Raw genomic sequence first — 22,238 nt, forward strand, 5'->3', positions numbered from 1 at the left:
CTGTGCCAGAACACTCCAAACTGAACCTTAATAGGGCTTAAGCTGTGCTGACCTGCAGTGTGGAGAGGAGCACTGCAGCACACTTCTGCTACTTTCTAGAAACCCTTCCAACTGCACAAACCCTTTTATCTCCTGTGCTTTTGGAAAGACAGATGCTCTCCAAAGTCCTCGTCTGTTTATCAGTTATTCTACAAGCCCAGCTGTTGAAGAATTAGGAAGAATTAGGGAGAATGTATTTTTGCTGATGAAGACCTAAAACTTTCCAAGTTGTCTCATCACATTATAGGAGGGCGGCTTTTTTTTAACACTCATGGTCGGATGCATACAAATCAAGGGCTTAGAGTAATAGTGATATGAATAGATGTAATTCAATCTACTATAACATCATCAATAATCACCAATTGTTGAATCACTTAAGTATTGAGCCATCAAAACAGCTATTAAATATGTGCTTTATGAAGTACTCTGAGACTTTTTCAACTTACAAGGAGATAAAAAGAAAGAAAGATATTGACTCAGTAAGATCCTTTATCTTCATTTGTAAACTATTCAAATGCTCTTTGGGAAAACACGAAATAAATACGAAGGAGTCTTGACATTGCAGATACAATTGTATGATCAAAATCTAAATCAATGCTTAGGCAGCACCAATAACCAAGGCACCAACACTGGCTTCACCAGCATCAACTATTGACAGTGCAAGATCACTACATCGCAAATGTTGTCACTCAGTGTGACCAGAACCACAACAAAACAAGGAGGTGTGATCAACAGAATGAATCCTCAAACTGCACCAGCCAACATCCAGTGCTTAGACTTTCATCGTGGAAGAGCACAAAATACAATCACACCTGACTGGACTTGACACACAACATAGATCACAATTGCTAGAAGAGCAAAAAACTATTGTGGACTTTGTGGCGGTGTCAGACCTGTTTGTACTGTTGTCTGTTGTGCTTTATAGGGCTAGATAGGGACAGAAAAATACTCAACAGACTGGTCAGCAGGGCCAGTGTCTGTCTTGACCTGTTGCCGTAGAGTCTAAGAGAGTGTCATGGATTAATCATGGTCATCCCCTCTCACACTTTCACAAGATAAGCAACTCCTTTCGCAATAATAATAAAAAAAAACACCTCTGTAGGTTATTTTCCAACTGCAATCAGACTGCACAACACCAGGCCATGTTCATTCACCAACCAGCCTCAGCACTTATGACTTCAACCTTAGACTTAGACTGCACTTTATTGATCCCTTTGAGATGACACTCTCCACTGTGATATGCCTTTCTGTTTTTCATTGTATATACATTGTTTTCTGTACCTTATTTACCTTTTGCAGGTATTTTATGTGTAAGGTTTCTTAATTCTTCTGTTCTTTTTACCATTGCTATTTGCAGCTGTAGGTGAAAATCAGTATGTTAACTAGAAATTGTTGTAAATGATGTGTGATTGACGAGAAATGCTGGAAAAAGCAGGGATAGAGCATATCATAAATTGAAGAATGTTAATTCCTTTTATTTTATAATTCCTATTTTAGTGCTTTATTGCAATTCCGTCATATGAGTAATGAAAAAGTATGAATATACATTAAAATATACAAACATTCTCTAAAGCAATTACATTATTAATTGTAAAGCAAAGGAGTAGCATCCCAAAGCGTAGAAGTAGATTCATTTTCCGACCAAGATTAAAACATTTTTGCAGACAAAATGTACCTACAACACTCAAATGTGGCTGCTGAGTCAGCAAATATCCTTCCACTTCACAGCTTTCAAATGCTCCTGGAGCTCCACCCAGCACTAGCAGAGATGTTATTACACACTATTTATGGACTTAACTCTGTTTGTACAAGAAATTAATTAGGGCTTTGTAACTTTGGAAGTCTTAAAAACAGCCTCCACCCTCTGTGATGGCTGGTGTGTGTGAGGGAGCAATGAAAGTGGTAATTTCTGCTAGAAGTAAGTCAGCATGTGTTTAAAATTCTTTCTAAACTTTCAGGGTCCATTGTGCAGAAGTAGCCGACCACAAGCTCTTCAGCCTGCCGTTTAACAGCATCTCCTTGGTGCTGAAAAAAACGAACTGTGCTTTAAAATCATTCATAATGTTATTTAAAAACCCAGCAATGGCAAAAGTTCAGTTGAATAGATGACAACTGAGAACCCTGACCACAAGCAAGCGTCATGCAGCAGAACACACATATTTTGTTTTATTTAGCATAAGCATAGCCTCAAACTCTTCTCTTTCACTTCCAAATGGCTTGGCTTTCATACAGTTTCCACGCCTGCTGTTGTGCTCTAGAATCATTGACTCGAACCTGATCTGACCTGTCTGCGTGGCTATAAATATCTGCCAATTTCTGAGCCCATTCTTTTCATTCTAGTTGTGACACATCTTTTTTCCAGCAATAATTCTTCCCTAATAAAAAGCAGCTTGAGCATATGCAAGGGTTGGGAACGTTTTTAGGGATGTAAACAGCTATGAAGTCACTGAAATAACACTTTCACATACACATGATAAAGCCACAGCAAACAGTCATGTAAATAAAACAATCATCATTCAAGAATCCTGTCGGCTCATAAAAAAAGGTCAACTTGTTAATTTGAATTTTCAGATTTACTGTATCCAGGGTATCTCGCTTTGAGAAATGCCATAATGCTAAAAAAAACACATTTTGTCACCATATTCACGTGAAAAAAATCATCCTACCTCTGCTGGAGCTGGTCGTGTGAGCAGCACCACTTAGAAACCATACAATAAAAAAACGTTCAATATGTATACAGATGAATTTGTTTTATCTTTGTATACTTTACAAACAAATAAACTTTTTGTTAAGCGATTCTTTTTCCGAAACTGACTTTTAACAAAGGGGAACGACAAAATACTTAAAAAAAATACATCAAATCCATCTTTTATTTTAATTTAATGTCGGGTAAATCACTATTTTATATACAATTTTTTGCACTTAAATGGGATTTTGCCAAAGTACTTTGTAAATGTACCATACACATAATGCAGAATCACAGAAATCCAGGGGTAAAATACAAACTACATTAAGAGAGAAAACCTAAAAACAACACATTTATATTGTAATGTTGTGACCCTTTTATCTGCATTTGGCCACATCTTTTCCTCAACATCGCATCTTATATGTTCTCTGGCAAGGCACTTAAAATATTCTTGAATGACTGATATATCCCTGGCAGGCTTTGGGAGAATACCTCAGCAACCAGAATTCATTGCATCCAGCAAGTAGAGCTGGTTGTGTGGTGAGCCATCACAAACCTTCATGATTTAATGGGGTTTAAGAAGGGCCGTATAGAGGCAAAAACACCAATATTGTGGCTGCAGCAGAAATCCGCAGTGTTATCATTCTGTTTAGACTGTGTTTTGAACAAAGTTTGAAAAAAGTCTGATAGCATTTGAAAAATGTGCTGTTAAAGCATAGTGTTTTGCAGGTGTGAACTAGTGAATAAGAAATACTTCATCCATTGCGGTCTGTGGTCACTGAATGCAATGTGAGACACGTCGAGCCCACATGGGTTTCTGGCTTGAAGACTGTGCTAAAAGTTTCAAACGTGTCCTGACCAATGTGTTTTATCAAAAACCACAATATGAGTCAAAACATAAAGTGAAGTTTTCGAATATATGTTTGTTACACATGTATGATTTTATCGATGCAGGTGTGGCTAAAACATTATTGAAGTTGAAGAATATTTAGTTTCTGAAAATCAACTTTTTACTTTATTTATTCTCATTATGTTTTTGGCCACAAAATGAAATAAAGTGCAGAAATAAGTTATAGATTGGCTGAGTTATAGATATTATGCTTACTTACCCATGCAGTATTTGTTTCACCTGTGCTGAGACTCCATTGTCACAGTGATTTTGAAGGTATCAGACTGAATCAGCTGCTTTCATGGATTGTGAAGACAATTACTCTCTAGTCCTCTGTCTGCTGCTTATAGTCTTTTTTGGAAGCCTGTAATCGCTGTGACTTATCTACTGTTATATTTCACGAATCACTTTGAGTTGCAGCTCTCTGAAAAGTGCTATATTTCCAATGTTTCATTCATCTAGTTTAGATTGTATTTTACATGGGATTTCCTGCAGTAGAATCTCGCCATGATTGATACTAGAGCAAGACATTTGTAGGGGGTGTCTAATTGCCAACCTTTAAGAAGGTTTTCCTTTGTGTACGATGCCCCCTACTAAATCTTTGATCCGCTGGAGTGCATAAAAACAAACTCCTCAACGTGTGTCAGCTGCAAGTTGACAGCATCACATCATGTTGACACATCTTGAGCGTTTTTGAGCAGTGAATTATTAGCATGAGAACTGTCTGGCAACAATGCAGCATCACTGCACACCATTTAAACCATTTGAACACTTCCAAGTCAAGACGGAACAAGCTTCATGTTATTTGTGCAAGACTACTTCAACTAAGTGTCTCCTGTCTCCGCGTGTTATGTGCTGGAGTGACTCATCCTGTGTGTTCACTGATGCTACTATCTATTTTCGTTGCCTGCTGCAGACATTTTATCTTAAGAAGAGATTCACTCCTGAGTGTTTACAAAGCACAGAGTAATGTTCAAGCCTCATTCTGACAATTCCAGCACATGTCATCAGTGACAATATTTGAGTATTGTAAATGCAACCCAAACATTTGCTCACTGTCCTTGATCAATGATTTGTATATCATGAATGAATGGAGAAATTATGAAAAATAAATAACATCAGTCATTCCCATAAAAGGAAGTTTGAAAATTAGAAGATAAGATAAGAATTAATTAATTAATAAGAAGAATACATCCTTGAATAAAATCATGCAACAACAAAAATGAAGGTTTAAAGTAAAAATCTCTCAACTCTGTTTAAAATAACAGGATTACATTAATAGAAAATGAAATAAAGGAAATACATAAATCATTGATTAATGATTAAATACTTATTGTTATAATTGTATTCATTCATGTAGTAGATCTCTCCATCTATTATTTTTATAATGGTTTTTACCATAATAACATTGTCTAGACGATTTGCCTGGAGACTCTGTGAGTGACACATATCCACCAACCTATTTTACTTTAAATTACTGACATGACATGGATACGTCAAATATTGTAGTAGAAAGTAACAGTATTTGGAGTCTAAAATGATAACTTTCACTTTTGTCCTTTCTATTTTGTAGATGTTACAAAGGCATTGTAAAATATAGAAACAGCGTCCCTTCCTCCTCAAGCTGACATTTATTATAGGTTTTTCATGGAATCGATAATCGATAGATTCCTCAACACATAAGTTGCTCAACCAACCTTGTGCAACACCTCCTCTGAAGCATCTGTGTTTCTATTGCTGTCATAAAGCAGCCTGATTTAAAGGGAGCATCTTGACATTTGCAGCATCAAGGAGAGGTAACAAAGACCATGAATCATCACAGAGACTCTGGCTTGTTAAATCAGTGTCGCTCTGAAAATCGTCTGTAGCTCTGCACCACCTGCTGCCAATAGTCAGTGAGTTAGAACCACAAATATACTAAGGTCACATTATAATCATTACTGGGTTCCTGCAGTCAACAAACAACTCCTATCATGGCTGAAAATAATGGTGATTAAATTAATTAATATTCTGGTTCCAGTGGACTTAAACAGTTGAATCACCAACATTTACAGATAGAAGAGAACATACATCTATGGACCAATTGTTTCGCAAATCTTAACTGCGGAAAGAATACTACTAACATTATACTACAAAATTAACCTTGCAAAAAGACGTATCAGGAAGAAACAAACTGATATCAATAATATGTAAAATAAAAATAGTTTTAAGAAAGCAGATTTGGTTTCTGAGGGATATAGCAATAAGTAAGTAACACTGGGTCATAATCTGCTGAACACATGATTAAATGATATGCACGTATATGTGTAGAATGCATTCTTCTATGATTAGAGCCATGCAGAAAACTTGGATGCTATTGATGAAACTTTTTTTTTTTGTTGAAAATTAAACAAAAAAAAATTGAAAACACTTGTGCCACACTGTATTTTAATCTTTAGGTGCCACCTGGTGATCGTGCACACACTGTTGCACTTGAACCACCTCTGAAGAAGGTCTGCATCATCCGTACGACCTCTGCAGTGACGTTGCACAGAGAGATGAAGAGGTGCGGCCTGTTTGTTGGGACCCTGCTGCTCACCGCCGTCTACGCCTGTGAGTCCCAAAAAGTTTTCCAAATGTTCATTGGATCTCGATTGTCCTAGCCAAATAAATGAATCCTGATACTAATCAGGATAACCATACAGTAGCGCTTAAATTGAACTACTAAAATAAAGGTAAAGTAAAAGTGCACACTGGATGAAAAGCCCAAAGAACACAACATCCATATTAGTTGAGTTATGTTTTCATCTATATAAAGTTAGCGGTAACATACACGGTAAAATGCAAAAACATATATTTGGACTTCATTGTATGTAAACACAGAACTCTTTATGATATTATATGATATGATATGGGGAATTTGACGTCTAGATTACATTTTTCAAGGTTAACTCTTTTATGTAATCAATCAGATAATGAATACACATATACAAATGCTATTAAGCTTTTTAGCAGATTAGGTGAAATAAGGGAAAAAGGTTGGGGAAATGTAGGCAGAGGTAATTTTGGTTTTGTTTGATCTTCAGTCCTCAGAAGTTTTTGCAAAATAATTAGGCACATTTCATTTGGATTTTCTGTGTATAACTAACAATTGTAAAGTTATCTTTTTTTTTTTTTGCTTAGAAGTATGAGAGGGTGTCCAGTAAAAGTCTAAGGCATTGGCTGTCACATTTACGCCCTGCTGTTGCTGTCAAAAATGATGATGGATTAGTTCCAAAAACACCTTGAAAACAGCATGTGATGTCAAATTCAAATCCCTGCAGACACAAGATTGATTGAGGCTGTCTGTCCTCTGAGAGTGTTTTTGTACCATTATATTTTGACATATAACTGCTAGGTGACCTTCAATTTAAATGTATCATTGTTAAGAATTTCATTCATCCACAGACATATGTTCCTTCATGTTCGGAGTCCCGCTAATGAACCTTCAATGATGTTACTATCTGACCAATCAATGACCAGCAGTCGGTTGACGTCACCTTTTTAGTGTTGGCTAGGCTAGACAGGTACTATAAATGATATCTCCTGTTTTTTAAATTTATTTTTATTCATTTTTACTTTGAAAATAATCACCAACAGTGATTATTCTATATTTTCGTCAAGCTTAGTAGCTCGCAATCTTTAGATTATGAGGACGTGAGTTTTAGCCGGTTTGAATCTCTCTATATCCCCTCATCTTTATTTTTATTTGAAAAGTTTGATTTTGGATTTCGTTTTTTAATTTGGTATTTCCATGTATCGGTTTGCAATAATTTGGAGGAACGTGTCTATGATTTCGTGAAGCAAAGGACAGGGAGTTTTCCTTTGTTTAAATAATTTGGTTTATTCTGTTTGATGTATATCACAGTATAGTTAAAATGTGTTTTCACCTTCTATTTAAACAAGGTGCATAACAAACATTCATTATTTTTCATTATCATCTGTCGAAGTGTTATTTTTACAAGACACCAAATTGGCACAAAAACACCAGCTTGTTTTGGTACTGTAAGTACCAAATACACAAGTTCTTTGCTTATGGCTGGGGAAAGTACCAACTCTGTGGAAGACTTCCTGTATCATTCCAGTCCCGAAAAATATCCGGCCGAGCGAGCTGAACGATTACAGATCAGTGGCACTGACGTTGCAGCTGATGAAGACACTGGAGCAGCTAGTCCTCAAACATCTCAGACCACAAGTCCAGCACGCGCAAGACCCCCTGCAGTTTGCCTACCAGCCAGCAGTTGGTGTACAAGATTCCATCCTTCCCCTCCTGCATCGGACCTACTCCCACTTGGATAAAGGAAGCGGTTCAGTGAGGATCCTGTTCCTGGACTTTTCTAGTGCCTTCAACACCATCCAGCCCACTCTGCTGCAGGACAAACTGACAAAGATGCATGTGGACCCTGGTCTGGTCTCCTGGATTTAGGATTATCTTACTGATCGACCACAGTATGTCAGGCTGAAGGACATCACGTCTGACATTGTGGTGTGCAGTACAGGAGCACCTCAGGGGACAGTACTGGCCCCTCTCCTCTTCACCATCTACACTTCAGACTTCTGCTACAACTCAGAGCTGAGTCTCGGCCAGATGTATGCTGACGACACTGCCATTGTTGAATGCATCAGGGACAACAGCGAAGACGAGTATAGGAGTCTAATACGTGACTTTGTGGACTGAGTGAGAGGAACCACTTGAAGCTGAACACCTCAAATACCAAGGAGCTGGTCTTGGACTTCGGGAGGTCCAGGACAAAGCCACGTCCAGTGTCCATCAGAGGCGACAAGGTGGAGATAGTTGTTAACTATAAGTACCTCGGTGTGTGGCTGGACAGTAAACTGGACTGGTCCTGCAACACAGACCATGTATATAAGAAAGTTCAGAGTAGACTGTTTCTGATCATTTAACATCTGCAAGAAGCTCCTCTGTATGTTCTACCAGTCTGTAGTGGCCAGTGTCCTGTTCTATGCTGTGGTGTGTTGGGATAGGAATGTGTCCAAGAGGAGTGTCAACAGGTTGGACAGATTGATCAGGAGGGCTGGCTCTGTGGTTGGCATGAAGCTGGACTCACTGGTGACAGTTGCTGAGAGGAGATCATTAAACAAACTACTGTCCATCATGGATGATGACAGTCATCCTCTCAACACTGTCATCAGTGAGCAGAGAAGCAGAATTAGTGCACGAATGCTCCTTCCCAGGTGCAAAACAAATAGACTCAAGGACTCATTCATTCCTCGGGCTATTCAATTGTACAATTCTGAGTTCGGGGACAGGAGTGGAGTAAAAGTATCATGATGTTCTGTTCTATCTTAATCTTTGTATCCTTTGTCTTTGTTATTTTTCTTTGATCTATGTTCTTTATCTTTATCTTTAGACCTAGATTGTATTATCTTGTTCGTTCTCTTTATTTCTCTTTGTTCTTGTTCTTATTTTATTTTGATTATTTTTTATGAAAAATTGCTGTATTTGCTGTGGATAATTTGGAAAAAAACAATTTCCCGAAGGAGACCTCCTGAGGAATCAATAAAGTTCTACCTACCTACCTACCTAAGTACAGGATTTCTTCACCTCTAATGCTCTTACTGATTTTTTTTCACCCTTTATACTAACTTTGAATTGTTGTTTTTAAATAGCTAACTGTTGTACTATTTGGTTATCTTTTATTAACCAGCTACAACAATTGCTGGGTGTCTTTTATTATTACTTTTTTATATATATTATTAGATTAAATGTGTCACATCTTTTTCATTCCAAATAAATTCAACAATGAATTCAATATTCAGCTGAATTTGCTGTAGTCCGCACAGCTCAACTTGAGACAAATTTTATCTTTCAAATGGAGAACACCTGCCCGAGTAAATGGTGCTCTCTAAGATCCTCATCATGACAGAATCCTTTTATGAATGACGTCAACTTCAGTCAGCACCTGCTGTAGACTGCAAGTATGAATTATGGCAGGAAATATGTAGCTGGGGAGAGCTCCTGCCTGATCATTTGTAATGTTGTACGATATATGGCCAAAGAACGACACAGAAGGCAGAGGATATTGAGTTAGAACCTCGTGTTAACTGCCTTAAATAGAAGTTTATGTTCCCTGCTGGGAAAACTTGAGCTGGTGAAAACATTACAGTTTTAGAACATGACAGAAAATATATGTTATGAACACTTAAAAGAAAAACATTTGACTCCAGTAAAGTATGTTAAGTGAAAATATGCAAAGGACATGAATAATATAGCCATTAAAGTAAGATTTGCTTCATTAGAGAAGCTGAAGACTAATGACTTTTATTCAGAGACGTTAACTTGGTACCATTTATGCCTCAGCACACTGACGTGCTGTGAAAAATATTGTGTTCTTTACAGCATTTGCGTTTTCCACATAAAGAAAAATGATATTGACCCTTTATGATCTGAGACATCAAATAGGTTGTGGAATGTTTACACTTAAATTGAATTATGGCCAACATGAAAATGTTTTCTTCTTAAATTAAGTATTTACTGCTTACATTGATGTTCAATAGCAGCTTGACTCTGTAAAGTGGAACCTGTAAAATATCTTTTATTTTTGACAATGCACCAAGTAACATTGTGTTTCTGGTCCATGACTTTTAATTATATTTCTCTTTCTTTAATTCTAGTGTGTCCTGATAAGGAGCCAGGGTTGCAGCCATGGATGCCTGGTCACCATAAGGACCACCACGTTGTAATTGGCTACGGGAGGAAGGTCCTCCTGACCACCTCAGCCACTGTCCACTCCATCCACATTGTGAACGGAGGTTCGATATTCATTATCATTATTTTTTGATCAGGAAACCCTCTTCTTCCACCTCTACTACACTTGACACATGTCTCAACTCCCATGCTTTACTTCTTAGTATTTATAAAACTGAAAATAATACAGTGGAAGGGATCATCAATTGATAAGCAAGATGGAATAATATAGAGAATCGAATGATAACGCAAGCAAGCATTTTTTATCCAATAATCCAAGTGAAAGATGATTGTTGAACTCAAATTTCTCTACATTTTCAATATTTTTGTGTAAGTGCTTTCTCGTGAGTTTGATCAAGGTCCTTCTGCTTACATTTTTATTCAGCTATAAAATCCCATTAATGACTGGGTGATGTAAAAAAAACAAAAGTCCATGTATTAGCTTTTTTATCTGTGTCTTTAACCAACTTATCCGCAATCTGAAAAGTCAGAGCGAGCACTGACATGCATGATTGAAGTGTGACCTCAACTAATCACAATGCAGTTGGCAGGATGAGACTTGAGTGCTATTTGCTACTGTACAATATTTATGATTTATATTAAAGCTCAACTTGATACAGTGCTGCACTTGTGTATAGAGCAGGATAGAACGTGTTGAAAGTGTGCGTTTTTGGAGTAGCACTAAAGCTGGAGATGAGGTTACCATGCATGATATGATTGATGACGGAGGACAGACAATGGAGACACTGTAACGGTTGTGTTCTACAGGTGCAGCACTTTGATGGCTGAAGGATGTTTATTATTTGCATTAATATTAATATCTCTTGTGTTTTGCATTGTCTGCTCTTATATAGCTAATCTCACTTATCCTCAGCAACACATTTTGCCCGAGCTACTATAAAACCCCCTACATACTGTACATGTAGAAGGATAACGTGTTGGACTGGTTATGTTGGTAATGGAGATACCAGGAAAGTGAGTGAAGGATGGACACCTAATAATTTCATGGAACATGACAGCTCATTGTTTGAGTTTACTTCAGCCGTCCTGCTGTGAGTGGTGTAATAACAGTTTATGTCTACATACATTATTTCATTCAATTAAAGTAAAGTGACTGTACATTATTGCTCAATTCTTAGAATTTGACTTCAAAAATACGGTAATATGAAAATATAATAAGGAAATCCAAGTGCATCACTGCCTTATTTAATAATGACATTTTTGTCTTAACTTAATTTCGCATTCAAATTTTTACAAATCTGCCCCCTTTTCTGCCTGAAACTGTGGAACACAAATCATTAAATAGTATAATTTACAAATGTGTATCATTTGATGATTTTCATACAAACTATATTCATGCTGTAGGAAATGATAGTCCAAACTATAATCAGACCCTGGCATGGGAGGCTGGCACCTGTCAATTCCTGACATGTCGTCAATAAACCATTAAAGCTGTCAGAGCACCATGCCAAGTGCCTGCTTAAATCTGATCACACATGACATAACACAGCGCTTATTATCGAAATACATCTCGCTTTTCTGCTTTTGATTACAATTCATTTTGAAATATTTATATATTTAGAAGGTCACATAGAACACTTTTGTTAAATCTCATTGATAAACATGTAGTCAGTTTTTCACCATTTATGTAGTGTTAACAAGAGGATCAAGTCAGATATATAGTTAGCATAGCAGCATCTGAACCTTTACAAATAAATCTAAAATGTGGAACCGGTTCCTGATTACATCCCTGGTAAGGGGAGGGTTGAATTAGGAAACTAGCCATGAATCTTGAAAACATCTCCATCATTTAGTCCATTCTGAGCAAGCCGTCCAAGCTTATGGATAAACATGTCCAGCTCTAAAACTGGGTTTTGAGCAAGACAAATTTACCCTTTGCACCAAGAAATGTTTCTCTCTGATATTTCAATTTTTCACGTGTGAATGTATTTGTTTATCAAATTCTCAGTCACTGGTAATCTATGGGATAGATATATATCAATATATTTCAAACACCCTAGTACTGTCAAATTGGTCTTGCTGCTCAGTTTATTCTTTCTTCTGAGACTTTCTGAAACGTTTAACTGTGAAATCATTCTCTATAAATGGGCAGAAATGTTCATTTCTTGCTTCTGTGCATTATGCCACTAAATGCAAAAATGCGTGTGGTGTCCTCTCAACTCTCTCTCTCTGGTTTGTAGGAAAACTGGTCATTGCTGACAGCAACCGTCCTATACTGCTTCGGACCAAACACATTCTAATTGGAAACAAAGGAGAACTCCACGTTGGAAGCCCTGACTGCCCATATAAAGGAAACCTAACAATTTCTCTGTTTGGAAGGTAAAGTCTGGATAAACCTGTCTGCGCCCCACATATTACCTAAAGCTCACGTTTACACACACAAAACACACCCAAATGATCTCACTACTTTTACATAAGTTTGCCTTTCAACTCTTAATTGGATTTAAATGGGTTTTAACTCATTTTTATTGGTTTGCAGTCGATTGTGATAATTTAATACCTCTTGGAATTTATCCTGCTTGTATTATGTTTCTATTCGTATTACAATGTTCTAAATGTAATGTGTCCTATTAAATTTTTTTTTTTTTTTTTCCATTTCATTTCTGCTTTTCTATTTAGCAGCTTGTGACTACTGTATGGTTATTTCAATCATTGTTAAAACAGACTCGTTAAGATAAGATAAGATTGTTAAGATTGTTTATTTCATTACATTCCTTGTTCCTCACAGATCTGATGACAGCGATGAGGAGCACAGCTACTTTGGTAGAAAGTTCATTGGTGTGGGGACAGGAGGAACCCTGGAAGTGCATGGAAAAAAGAAGTTGTCTTGGACCTTTCTCAACAAGACCCTTCACCCAGAAGAAAGCCACCAGAATAAGTATCTGTTCCAAGGGAGCTGGGGGAGCAGAGGAATCATCATTCATGTTATTGACCCCAAGACTGGAGAGGTGTTACAGAATGACAGGTGATTGGAAAATGTCTTGTCTGAAAACTGATGCATGAAAGTTAAAGTTTATCTTGATATATTGAAAAAAGGAGGTATGTTTCAGGATATTGCGTTACTGTCGTGCAACACCACACCAAATTTAAATTCTTTTGGAAATAGTTTTACACTCTTTATGTATTTTATTACAACAGAACCACTTTTTAGACAATTTAAAAGAAATGAACACTGAATATTTTAAAATGTTTTTTCAGTGAACCTTTTCAGCTCCTAAGACAATAATTATTAATTATGATACACTGGTTGCCTCTGTGTTCAGTATTCAGACTTGAAAAAACATTACATGCATTCTCAGATTAAAGAGAAGACATTTGTTCCAACACGCTGTGACACAACTCGCCTTACACAGCTGGTATTTTCATCTTGAAGTTAGAGTAAATGAGAATGACAGATAATTACTGTACAGTGCGAACCAGCCGGTGTGTCACATCTGTTGGCTGATACTCATTATTTGTTTGAGCAGAAGAAGACTTTACTCTTTAAATGCATGATTGCGAGGAGAACGACTGTAAATATAACACATGTAAGTCATTTAACACAGCAAAGTAGTTTCTGCACTACAGCAACTATGATGTGACTGACAGCTCATGAACGGTATAAAATTCAATGTATAATTTTTATGAGTTGTAATATGTCTTCACTCATGCTGAACAAGTGATTGATTTATATACTTTTTTTGACGATAAGAACTACGATTTCTTTAGCTTCTATTTTATATTTAGGTGCTGCATTTTTGAAAACAAGTTTCATAGCAGCCATGTGGAGCATAGACACTCTTGTCATACTAAAATAATGAAATAGAACACTTCCTGAACATAATATTTAAACGATCCTATAACAAATGCTGCTAACATGTGCTGTTCTTGAAAGGTCTTTAAAATTATGTTTTTTTCATCAAAGACACTTATGTACATTTTTTAATCAACCTGAATCAAGTTTGTTCAAAATGAAAAAAAGACACTGGATTCAATACAACTTTTTTTAATTCAAATTATATCATTTTCAAAGATGTTTAGAAGTCAGGAACATGTTGATAATACTGGATAATACTACACAATGTTAAAGAAACTTTATGCAGTTGCAATAATGCCAAAGAGGATGTCTGTCACGAAGAAAGTGAAGAAACTGCCACTGCTGTACTTTCCTCTCACCATTGAATACACGGATCAAAGACACAAAAAGTGCATTAAATGTACAGATTCAATTTGAAAATATCACAAAGTTATGCTATACAAGTCATTATTTCTAAATAAAGAGCATTTTTTTTATCTCCAATCTAATAATTTCAGCACTGAAGATTTCTGAAGATTATCTTCCTCTTAACAGCTATCTTGACTGGTTTGACTGTATTTACGTCTGTTGTTGAAAATGTCTGGCTGATCTCATGTGCAACAACATGAATGCAATGAGGCTTGTCATTTTATTCCTTTGTTGTTGCAGGTCCGTCAATATCACGCTACAGTTACAGTACATGATGTTGAATCAAAGACAGTGATTTTCAGCTTACTTTTGTAAACTAAATGAGTGTATAGTTCCACAAAGTTCAGGCTCTGTAAATTACAAGTTTCAGAATTGGCGGCCTTCATCATCAACAAAAACCATCCACCCACCAAATCCCCAAACATCATTCAGCTCCACTGGCTCCTCGATAAATACCATTCAACACCAACACAGTCTCACTCCCATCACGTAATATCCTCACCACACTGCCACTCCTGCTTACGCCCTCACACTAACCACCTCCTCCCCTGCGCACCGCCCTTCAGATCAAACCCTTGAACTCACTCTGCCTAAGATCGGAGTTAGTGCTCTACCTCCTACATCATCTTTACCTTTTAATTGTTGTTTACCTGTATCATATCAGTGTTATACATATCCTGGAAGGTGACCTTGAGTGCAGAAAGGACATCTTGGTTTCAGAAAACTAAAGTGGATTTGGGCAAAGGTGATAAATCAAAGTTTTGTTGAAGAAGAATAACATCTCGTTCAACTTATATAAGGATTCACTCTCTGACTATTCCAACCTCAATAATAAAGTGATGGGCCTGCTGTGATAACAGATGTACCACAAGCCAAAGAAAAATCTGATTTCATCAGACAGAACCAGATTCAAACACCCAGTCTTAAGATCACAAGACATCACAAATATATTTGCTAGCTTTATGAGGGATACAAAAGTAACAATTCTATTTCAATATGGTTTAAAGATCCAATTTTAATTTGATTTGTATGAATTTCTGAATGCATTTCGTGTATCATAAAGTTTCCATGTAGTGTACTGCATATTAGACATATTGAAATATGAACTTCTTTTAAGATTTTATTTGAATATTATTCAAATTGTTACAACTATGCCTAAGGGATAAGAGCTAACTGTAATATCATTTTTTGGCTTATAATACAAGCAGACATTTATGATCTATTTATGATTATTAATGATTTGTTTGTAAAATGTAGACATAATTAATAATAATAAAAAAAAGTGCTAGTGATGTAACTTTAAAATAAATTTTGTTTCAATCAGGTTTGACACGTATCGTAGCAAGGAAGAGAGCCATCGTCTAGCTGTGTTTCTGGACAGCTTGGAATCTGGGGTCGTGCTGGCAATGGTGATCAATGATGAGGGCTCAAATAATCTGGATGACTCAGCCAAGAAAAGCTTAATCAGACTTGGAAGCAAGCACATCAGCACCTTGGGATTCCGGTAAGTTAGGGATATCTTTTCAAACTTAATAAGTTGAGGTCCCTGCAGCCTTTGTGTTTTGTGTTCAAATGTACTTGAACCTCGACCACTCAACGTTCACTTCACTGTTCTCATTGAATCCTCGCACCTTTGCACCTGAGGTGGATTCTGCACTATACTGATAAGACTTCCTCTGTCTCTTGCAACACACAGAGACTTTAGTGTCAAACACACATGCCTAGTCAGTTAAAATAAGCCTGAGCTTCAAAATGGGTGCCATTTTGTCTTGGGCTTTCATTTAAAATGTCATTAATTGATCTTTATATTCAAATATGTTTCTTTTCTCACTCACTTATCTCATCCCGCTCTTCCAGTCATCCCTGGACCTTCATTGTGACCAAAGGAAACCTCTCCTCAGCTGTGGAAGATCATGCTGTCTATCAGGGTGGGGACAACTTATGTAAACCTGAAAGCCATTACATTATGACCTAAATTGTTCACAAATCTGTAAGTGAACACTTCTTTGATGCCAAAATAATTCATGCACCAATAAATCTAAATGCTGTTGAGGCCCCATGATTAAAAGTATGCCTGAAGCTGCCCACAGCACTGAAACCCAAGTATGAAAACACAATAAGGCACAACTGTGCACCATTTATGCTCCCTAAAAAGCATATTCACATGCCTCACCTGTGAGGTGGGAAGGGTTGTCTCTGCAAAAAATAAGTGTTTACTCACACAGATTTGTCAAGAAGAATATTTGAGAAATAGGTCTTTTGTGTATGTAAAAAAAATATCTTGGATATTTGAGGTCAGCTCAAAAAACATTGTAGCAGAAACAAAACTGTTTGGTTTCTATTTTTGTTCAGTGTGTTAATCAGTATATGGATAAGTATATTTTAACAGTCTTAATAATCATTTTTAGGTCAATTACATATGTCAGTATCATGTAAAAGCCAAATTGTATAATCCTTGTGAATTGTTTAAATTGAATAGCTCTGCTTTTGCCGAATTACCTCTGTTGCTTGTTAATAAATATTATAATATATAATAATAAAACATTATTATTCAGCAATATTTAAAGTGTTTGACATAAACATATTTGCTTTTGTGCTGTTTTCAAATGTTTACATTTGCATCTTTTCTTCACCTCTTGTGATTTTGACTTTTGGCAGGAACCAAGGCCTCTTCTGAGGCTCGTAGCACTCAGGTGATCCACTCAAGTTACGGGGAGCGTTTCACCATCACCGCTGTCAGTCAGTGGGTGCAAGGTAAACCATTGATGTTGTCTGATGTTGTTATGAACCTTTTTAGTCATGGTGCGATGGACCAGCTGCAGTTCTTGTTAATAGGACAGGTAACCTTTTCTGCAGCATTGTGTCATCTCCATGTCTCATCAGTATGTCTTCCTCACTGACAGTCGTCTGGCACTCTGCTGTTATCAGTCCTGCACTTCATATCAGATTCCAATTAGATAGCAGCTTTTTAATGAAACTGTCACTCTCTTAGGGTACGGATGTTCACACAAGCTGGAGACCATCAGTAGTGAGTCATCAGATTTCACTATGTGAGGATCTTCAGCTGCTGAAAATTTTAGAAATATCTATGATCAAAGATCTTGGCCGAAGTTGGTGGTATAACATCTAGAAAGAGAGGTTGAGGACAGAATTTCATCCAGTAGTTACAGGGGGTTTCTTGCTTTGCAGCGAAAAAATTAGTTAATCTCTTTTTTGCGGAAAATGTGTTCTGATAGCTCAACACCAATATGTGGATTAAGGAAACTTGAATATTATAAATTGCTAAACTGAATTGCGTGGTTCAACTGGCACATCTAGTGGTAAACTTTAAAGGGGCAGTCTGTTAGTTTACCACTTCTGGATTAGATTGTTGTCTGTGTGTTTGTACAGTAAATGTACTGTTTATTTTTATTTTTGTCTGAACAGACGATGTCAGAGATCCAGCATTAATGCGATGAATGAAAAAGTATTTGTATTTGCTTGTTTGCCACAGAGGCGGAGTGGACTGAATGGTTTGACAGGGATGATGAGAGAGGATCTGGAGACTGGGAAAAACTCAAAGACTTGCATGAGGCTCATCCAGACAAACTGTGTGGCAGTCCACTAGATATCCAGGTAAAGACAGAACGCATATGTTTTCCTTGACTTCCGTCCATTGTCCGTCTTATCAAATATCTATATATCAATTTCCATTAAGAGCTTTTGTGATTAATTATTCCCTACTGTAGGTTGATCATCTGCGTCATGTATCTTCTGCATTTCATTTTAATAAGATGCCACTCAAAACAACTAGAACTGCAAGGGCCTTCAAATCACATCTGTAGATAGACGCAGTAAATGCTACGTGGCTATGCACGTTTATAGTTTTATTTGCACTTCAACACCAATCACATCACCATGGTGCTTGTGTAATTTAGTAAACCGTCCATTAGTCTTCTGCTGTAATGTTCTGCGGCTGGGACCTGGCACCATCAAGCAGCAGGTGTTGGCCTTTCATGGAGATATGCTGGCATTTACTCCTCACAACATCCTATCACCATAAATACAAAATTATTTTACCAGTAAGCTTGATCGTTTTAAACACAGCAACATCATTAACTATCAGCCAATTATGGTGTTTGTGCCAATTATTTCCATAATGAAAAATTCAATTTTTTTCAAAAATGTAAAAAGGTATAGATAGTCCTTTTTGTATCACTTATGCCTGTATGGACCTGGTTTCTCTTCAGGCCACAACAATAGAAGGCAGCGGCTGTGATAAAGCCTGGCATAGATGACTTCCAGATGTCTGCCACCAAACACTCAATGATTGCAGCCTCATGCATATAGGAGGAGCTTCAGGGTTGTTTCTATTTGAGAAGAATTCAACTTTAGTTCCAACCAATCACACAATGTAGATTTAATTTATGTTTTTTTTGCCATAAATGAGAATAAATCTAATTAAAACCTCTTTTTTTTAATTACAGGCTGAAACCCATGATGGTGTACGATCCAACAGCACTGGTGATATCATCCACAAAATGGACAAGGACTACGGCTTTGTGTGTCTCAATAAAGACCAGCCTCATGGCACTTGCCACAACTACAGGGTTCGATTCCTGTGTGGAAAGCTTGGTCAGTTGTGTTTTTCTTGTGGTCGTGACAACAGACAGTTTAAACTGATGCAGGGTTAAATCTATCCCATGGTACAATGGATTTAAATAATAATGTCTCTTCTTGTTTGCACAAATAGTTTTTATTGAAATATTTACATTAGAAAATTGTTTTAAAAAGTTTAAGCCCCACTCCCTGAAAACACTTAGTTTTGTCACGGTTTGTCACGGTTTGTCACTGCGCGTCATTAATCCTTTGAGTCCACACTCGTAACCTCTTGTTCGTCAGAGATTTCAGTCAGGAGAGAACTTTATAAAGTATTAACTTCAAAACATTATGATGATAAGGGACTTACTGCATCTTGAAGAGAAAGACTTTTCATTTGATACATGAGTAGGAAGTAAGACAAGAGAGTTGGGTGTTAGTTGCCCTAAAATAAAGCAAAAGGAAGATGTGTAATTAATTATGATATAAATTGCAATATTTTGTTTACAACCGGTAACTAACTAATCTAGTTAAGAAAACAAAACGAAAAAAAGGATAATCACTGAGAATATCTTGTGTTTTTTTCTACCCAGTAATCCTAATCATACAACAAAAACAAGAGTCTGAAAAGACAAGAGTCTGAAAATTCCACTGACACCTGTACCTGTCCTGAAAGCTATAGAGTTGATAAATCACAGTCAATTTAGAGCGTTAACAACAGAGAAAACCCACTCTTACTCTAACATCAAGTAATTATGACATTGATTTATCTCAACTTGCTATAATATATAATTACTGTCAATGGTTTGAAAGGTTTTTGAGGAGGGAAATAATTAAAAGAGAGGCATGCACTTGTTACTGTAATTGGCCTGCAGACAATCAATGTGACTATGTTTCTCAAATGATGTGTATGGATCTGTTTTAACCTTCTCTTAACCACAAATGTTTTAACAAACATTTCCCTGCGTTTGTTTTGTTTCCTATTTTAATCAACTTCCTTAAAGTAGATTGATAAAATTTGGTTTGTTATTTTATCTTTCATTTCGTTTGGTCTTCCAAAAGTGCAAATATCTCAAATTTTAAAATATATTTGTTGTTCTTGTGAAATAGGGATTTCTAAACTCTATTTATTTATTTTAAATACTAGAGTGCTGCAGATGAGATGAATCTTCTGCATCTTTCTTTTTTTTCTTTAGTTCGTCCGGAGGCATCAATTTCTGTAGATGTGTTGTCTAACAGCAGCATCTTGGAGCTTGCCGAACAGCCTTTGGGTTGGGCCCCCAGAGACCGGGTTGTGGTGGCCAGTACAGATTATTCCATGCATCAAACTGAGGAATTTAGTCTTCTGCCCTGTCCTACATGCACCACCAACCAGATCAAAGTCCAAGGTAAATGCCACACATGCACAACTATGCAGCTACACAGCTGCATCTGTGTGAGATGTGAGTGCACATCTGAAAATGTCTCAAAAATACACAGCAAATTTAGATTTTGTTCAATTGGCTTGGCAAGGAGACAGAATCAGATTTATGAAAATATTTTTGGGTGGGCCACTTGTGTTATGGTGGTTTCAAAGATTTTTTTTTGTAGAAACCCTTATTAGTCCCGCGAGGGGAAATTCAGCCATTCACACATACTGATGGGAGTAGGCTGCACACTTGCGCCAAGTTCACCATCAGGAGCAATCAGGGTAAAGTGTCTTGCTCAGGGACACAACGACACAAGCTTGTCTGGAGCTGGGAATGAACCTGCAACCTTTTGGGCTGCAGGCAACCACTCTACCATCTGAGCTATGTCGCCCCATAAGTCTGACTACACTTCAACATGTTTAAGTTTAAGCTAATTTTCCACAATTACTATATTATATCTTTATATACATTACATACTGTACTAAAAATAAAAGTTATTTTTACAATATAGTGGAATATCAAGAGTTTTTTTTTTTAATGAAAGAGTGTTTGAAGATAGTTATTGTGATAAATAATTCCATTGCTCTAAGATTGATTTGGGAGATAATTTATATTTTTGTGAAAATCACCCTCAATTTAAACTGGTGGTGCGTTCTGTCTATGTCAAAGTTTCTGTAAAGCTTTCACTGCTCCCTTCTCAGTTTCTCCTCTTCCCTTGTCGACATTTGCTTTAGTGTTTTGTATCCATGAAGTACACAAATACATGATTGAACAAGTTACACTGCCAACAACAAACTGATATATCCTCATAAAACACATTTCATGCTCTCTATAAAAGATGGAGAATATATTTTTTTCTAAGTTGAGATGCAGCCTGCAGTGCAGTTGTAAACAAACAACAGTAAGGTCACATTTCTCTGTCTGAACACATTAAAATCAAAGAGAAACCATCTTTCCTACTAGGAACACATTAGGTTGAGCTTTTTGAAAGCAATGTGCATTATTTCGTAACACATATTGAGCAAGCTACACTTTTAATTAGAAGGTCCAACCCATGACCAACCATAGGGGGTTGTTAGCGTAACACAGCTCAATATATCGTTGAACAAGCAGTATAAAGTTGAAAACCATAAGATGATATAACAAATTAGTTAAATTGGAATGTCCTTCTACCTGTGAAGAGTAAACTCAAGCAGCAGGACATCCGTTTTCAGCAGTTTTTGTTCCCTCAATCCCAATCACATACCTCCTGGATTAAAACTCTTTCCCTGCTCTGATATCCATCATTTCACCCCACTCACTCAAGTATTGGCTCGGGTCTTTTTTACTTATGTATATTTTATAGCAACACATCTTTAAACTCCTTAATCATAAGTTCCTATTAGTGTGTGTCACTTTTTTAGACTGCCTCTGAGGTCTGAGGTCTCATCCTCTATCCTGGATGGCTTAGTAATAAAACAATATATTCTTACTTCTATCACAATGATTTTTCAAATCTATATGTAGTCAGTCTTCCATAACCTTCCCTCTTGATGGTTAATTTGCCTGTGACAAAAGGGTTATAAAAGCAGAGATGATGTTGTCTTATTTTCTACCATGTATGGGCATTCGGTCTTACCTGACTAACCTTTAAAGGTAGGTGAGCAGGGTTCAGTAAAACATCAACTGGCTCTCTGTTGGGAAAT

General features: G+C 36.8%; 2 protein-coding genes across 2 annotated transcripts in view; both read left to right on the forward strand.

Annotated features, from left to right (window-relative positions):
- Positions 1 to 22,238, forward strand: part of tlnrd1 (talin rod domain containing 1) — a 90,381-nt gene that overhangs the window by 38,551 nt on the left and 29,592 nt on the right. The window lies entirely within an intron of this gene.
- The window catches only part of cemip (cell migration inducing hyaluronidase 1), a 74,600-nt gene that overhangs the window by 29,354 nt on the left and 23,008 nt on the right, over positions 1 to 22,238 (forward strand). Inside the window, exons 3-12 of the mRNA XM_087785424.1 lie at positions 6,053 to 6,206; positions 10,269 to 10,406; positions 12,543 to 12,681; positions 13,091 to 13,327; positions 15,891 to 16,070; positions 16,424 to 16,494; positions 17,225 to 17,320; positions 18,060 to 18,181; positions 19,033 to 19,180; positions 20,341 to 20,532. Coding sequence (XP_087641550.1) covers positions 6,152 to 6,206; positions 10,269 to 10,406; positions 12,543 to 12,681; positions 13,091 to 13,327; positions 15,891 to 16,070; positions 16,424 to 16,494; positions 17,225 to 17,320; positions 18,060 to 18,181; positions 19,033 to 19,180; positions 20,341 to 20,532 — 1,378 coding nt within the window. The 5' untranslated portion in view covers positions 6,053 to 6,151. The remainder of the gene's footprint in view (positions 1 to 6,052; positions 6,207 to 10,268; positions 10,407 to 12,542; positions 12,682 to 13,090; positions 13,328 to 15,890; positions 16,071 to 16,423; positions 16,495 to 17,224; positions 17,321 to 18,059; positions 18,182 to 19,032; positions 19,181 to 20,340; positions 20,533 to 22,238) is intronic.

Source organism: Callionymus lyra, chromosome 2 (genome assembly GCF_982586985.1).
Source record: "Callionymus lyra chromosome 2, fCalLyr1.hap1.1, whole genome shotgun sequence".
Taxonomy (NCBI): domain Eukaryota; kingdom Metazoa; phylum Chordata; class Actinopteri; order Syngnathiformes; family Callionymidae; genus Callionymus; species Callionymus lyra.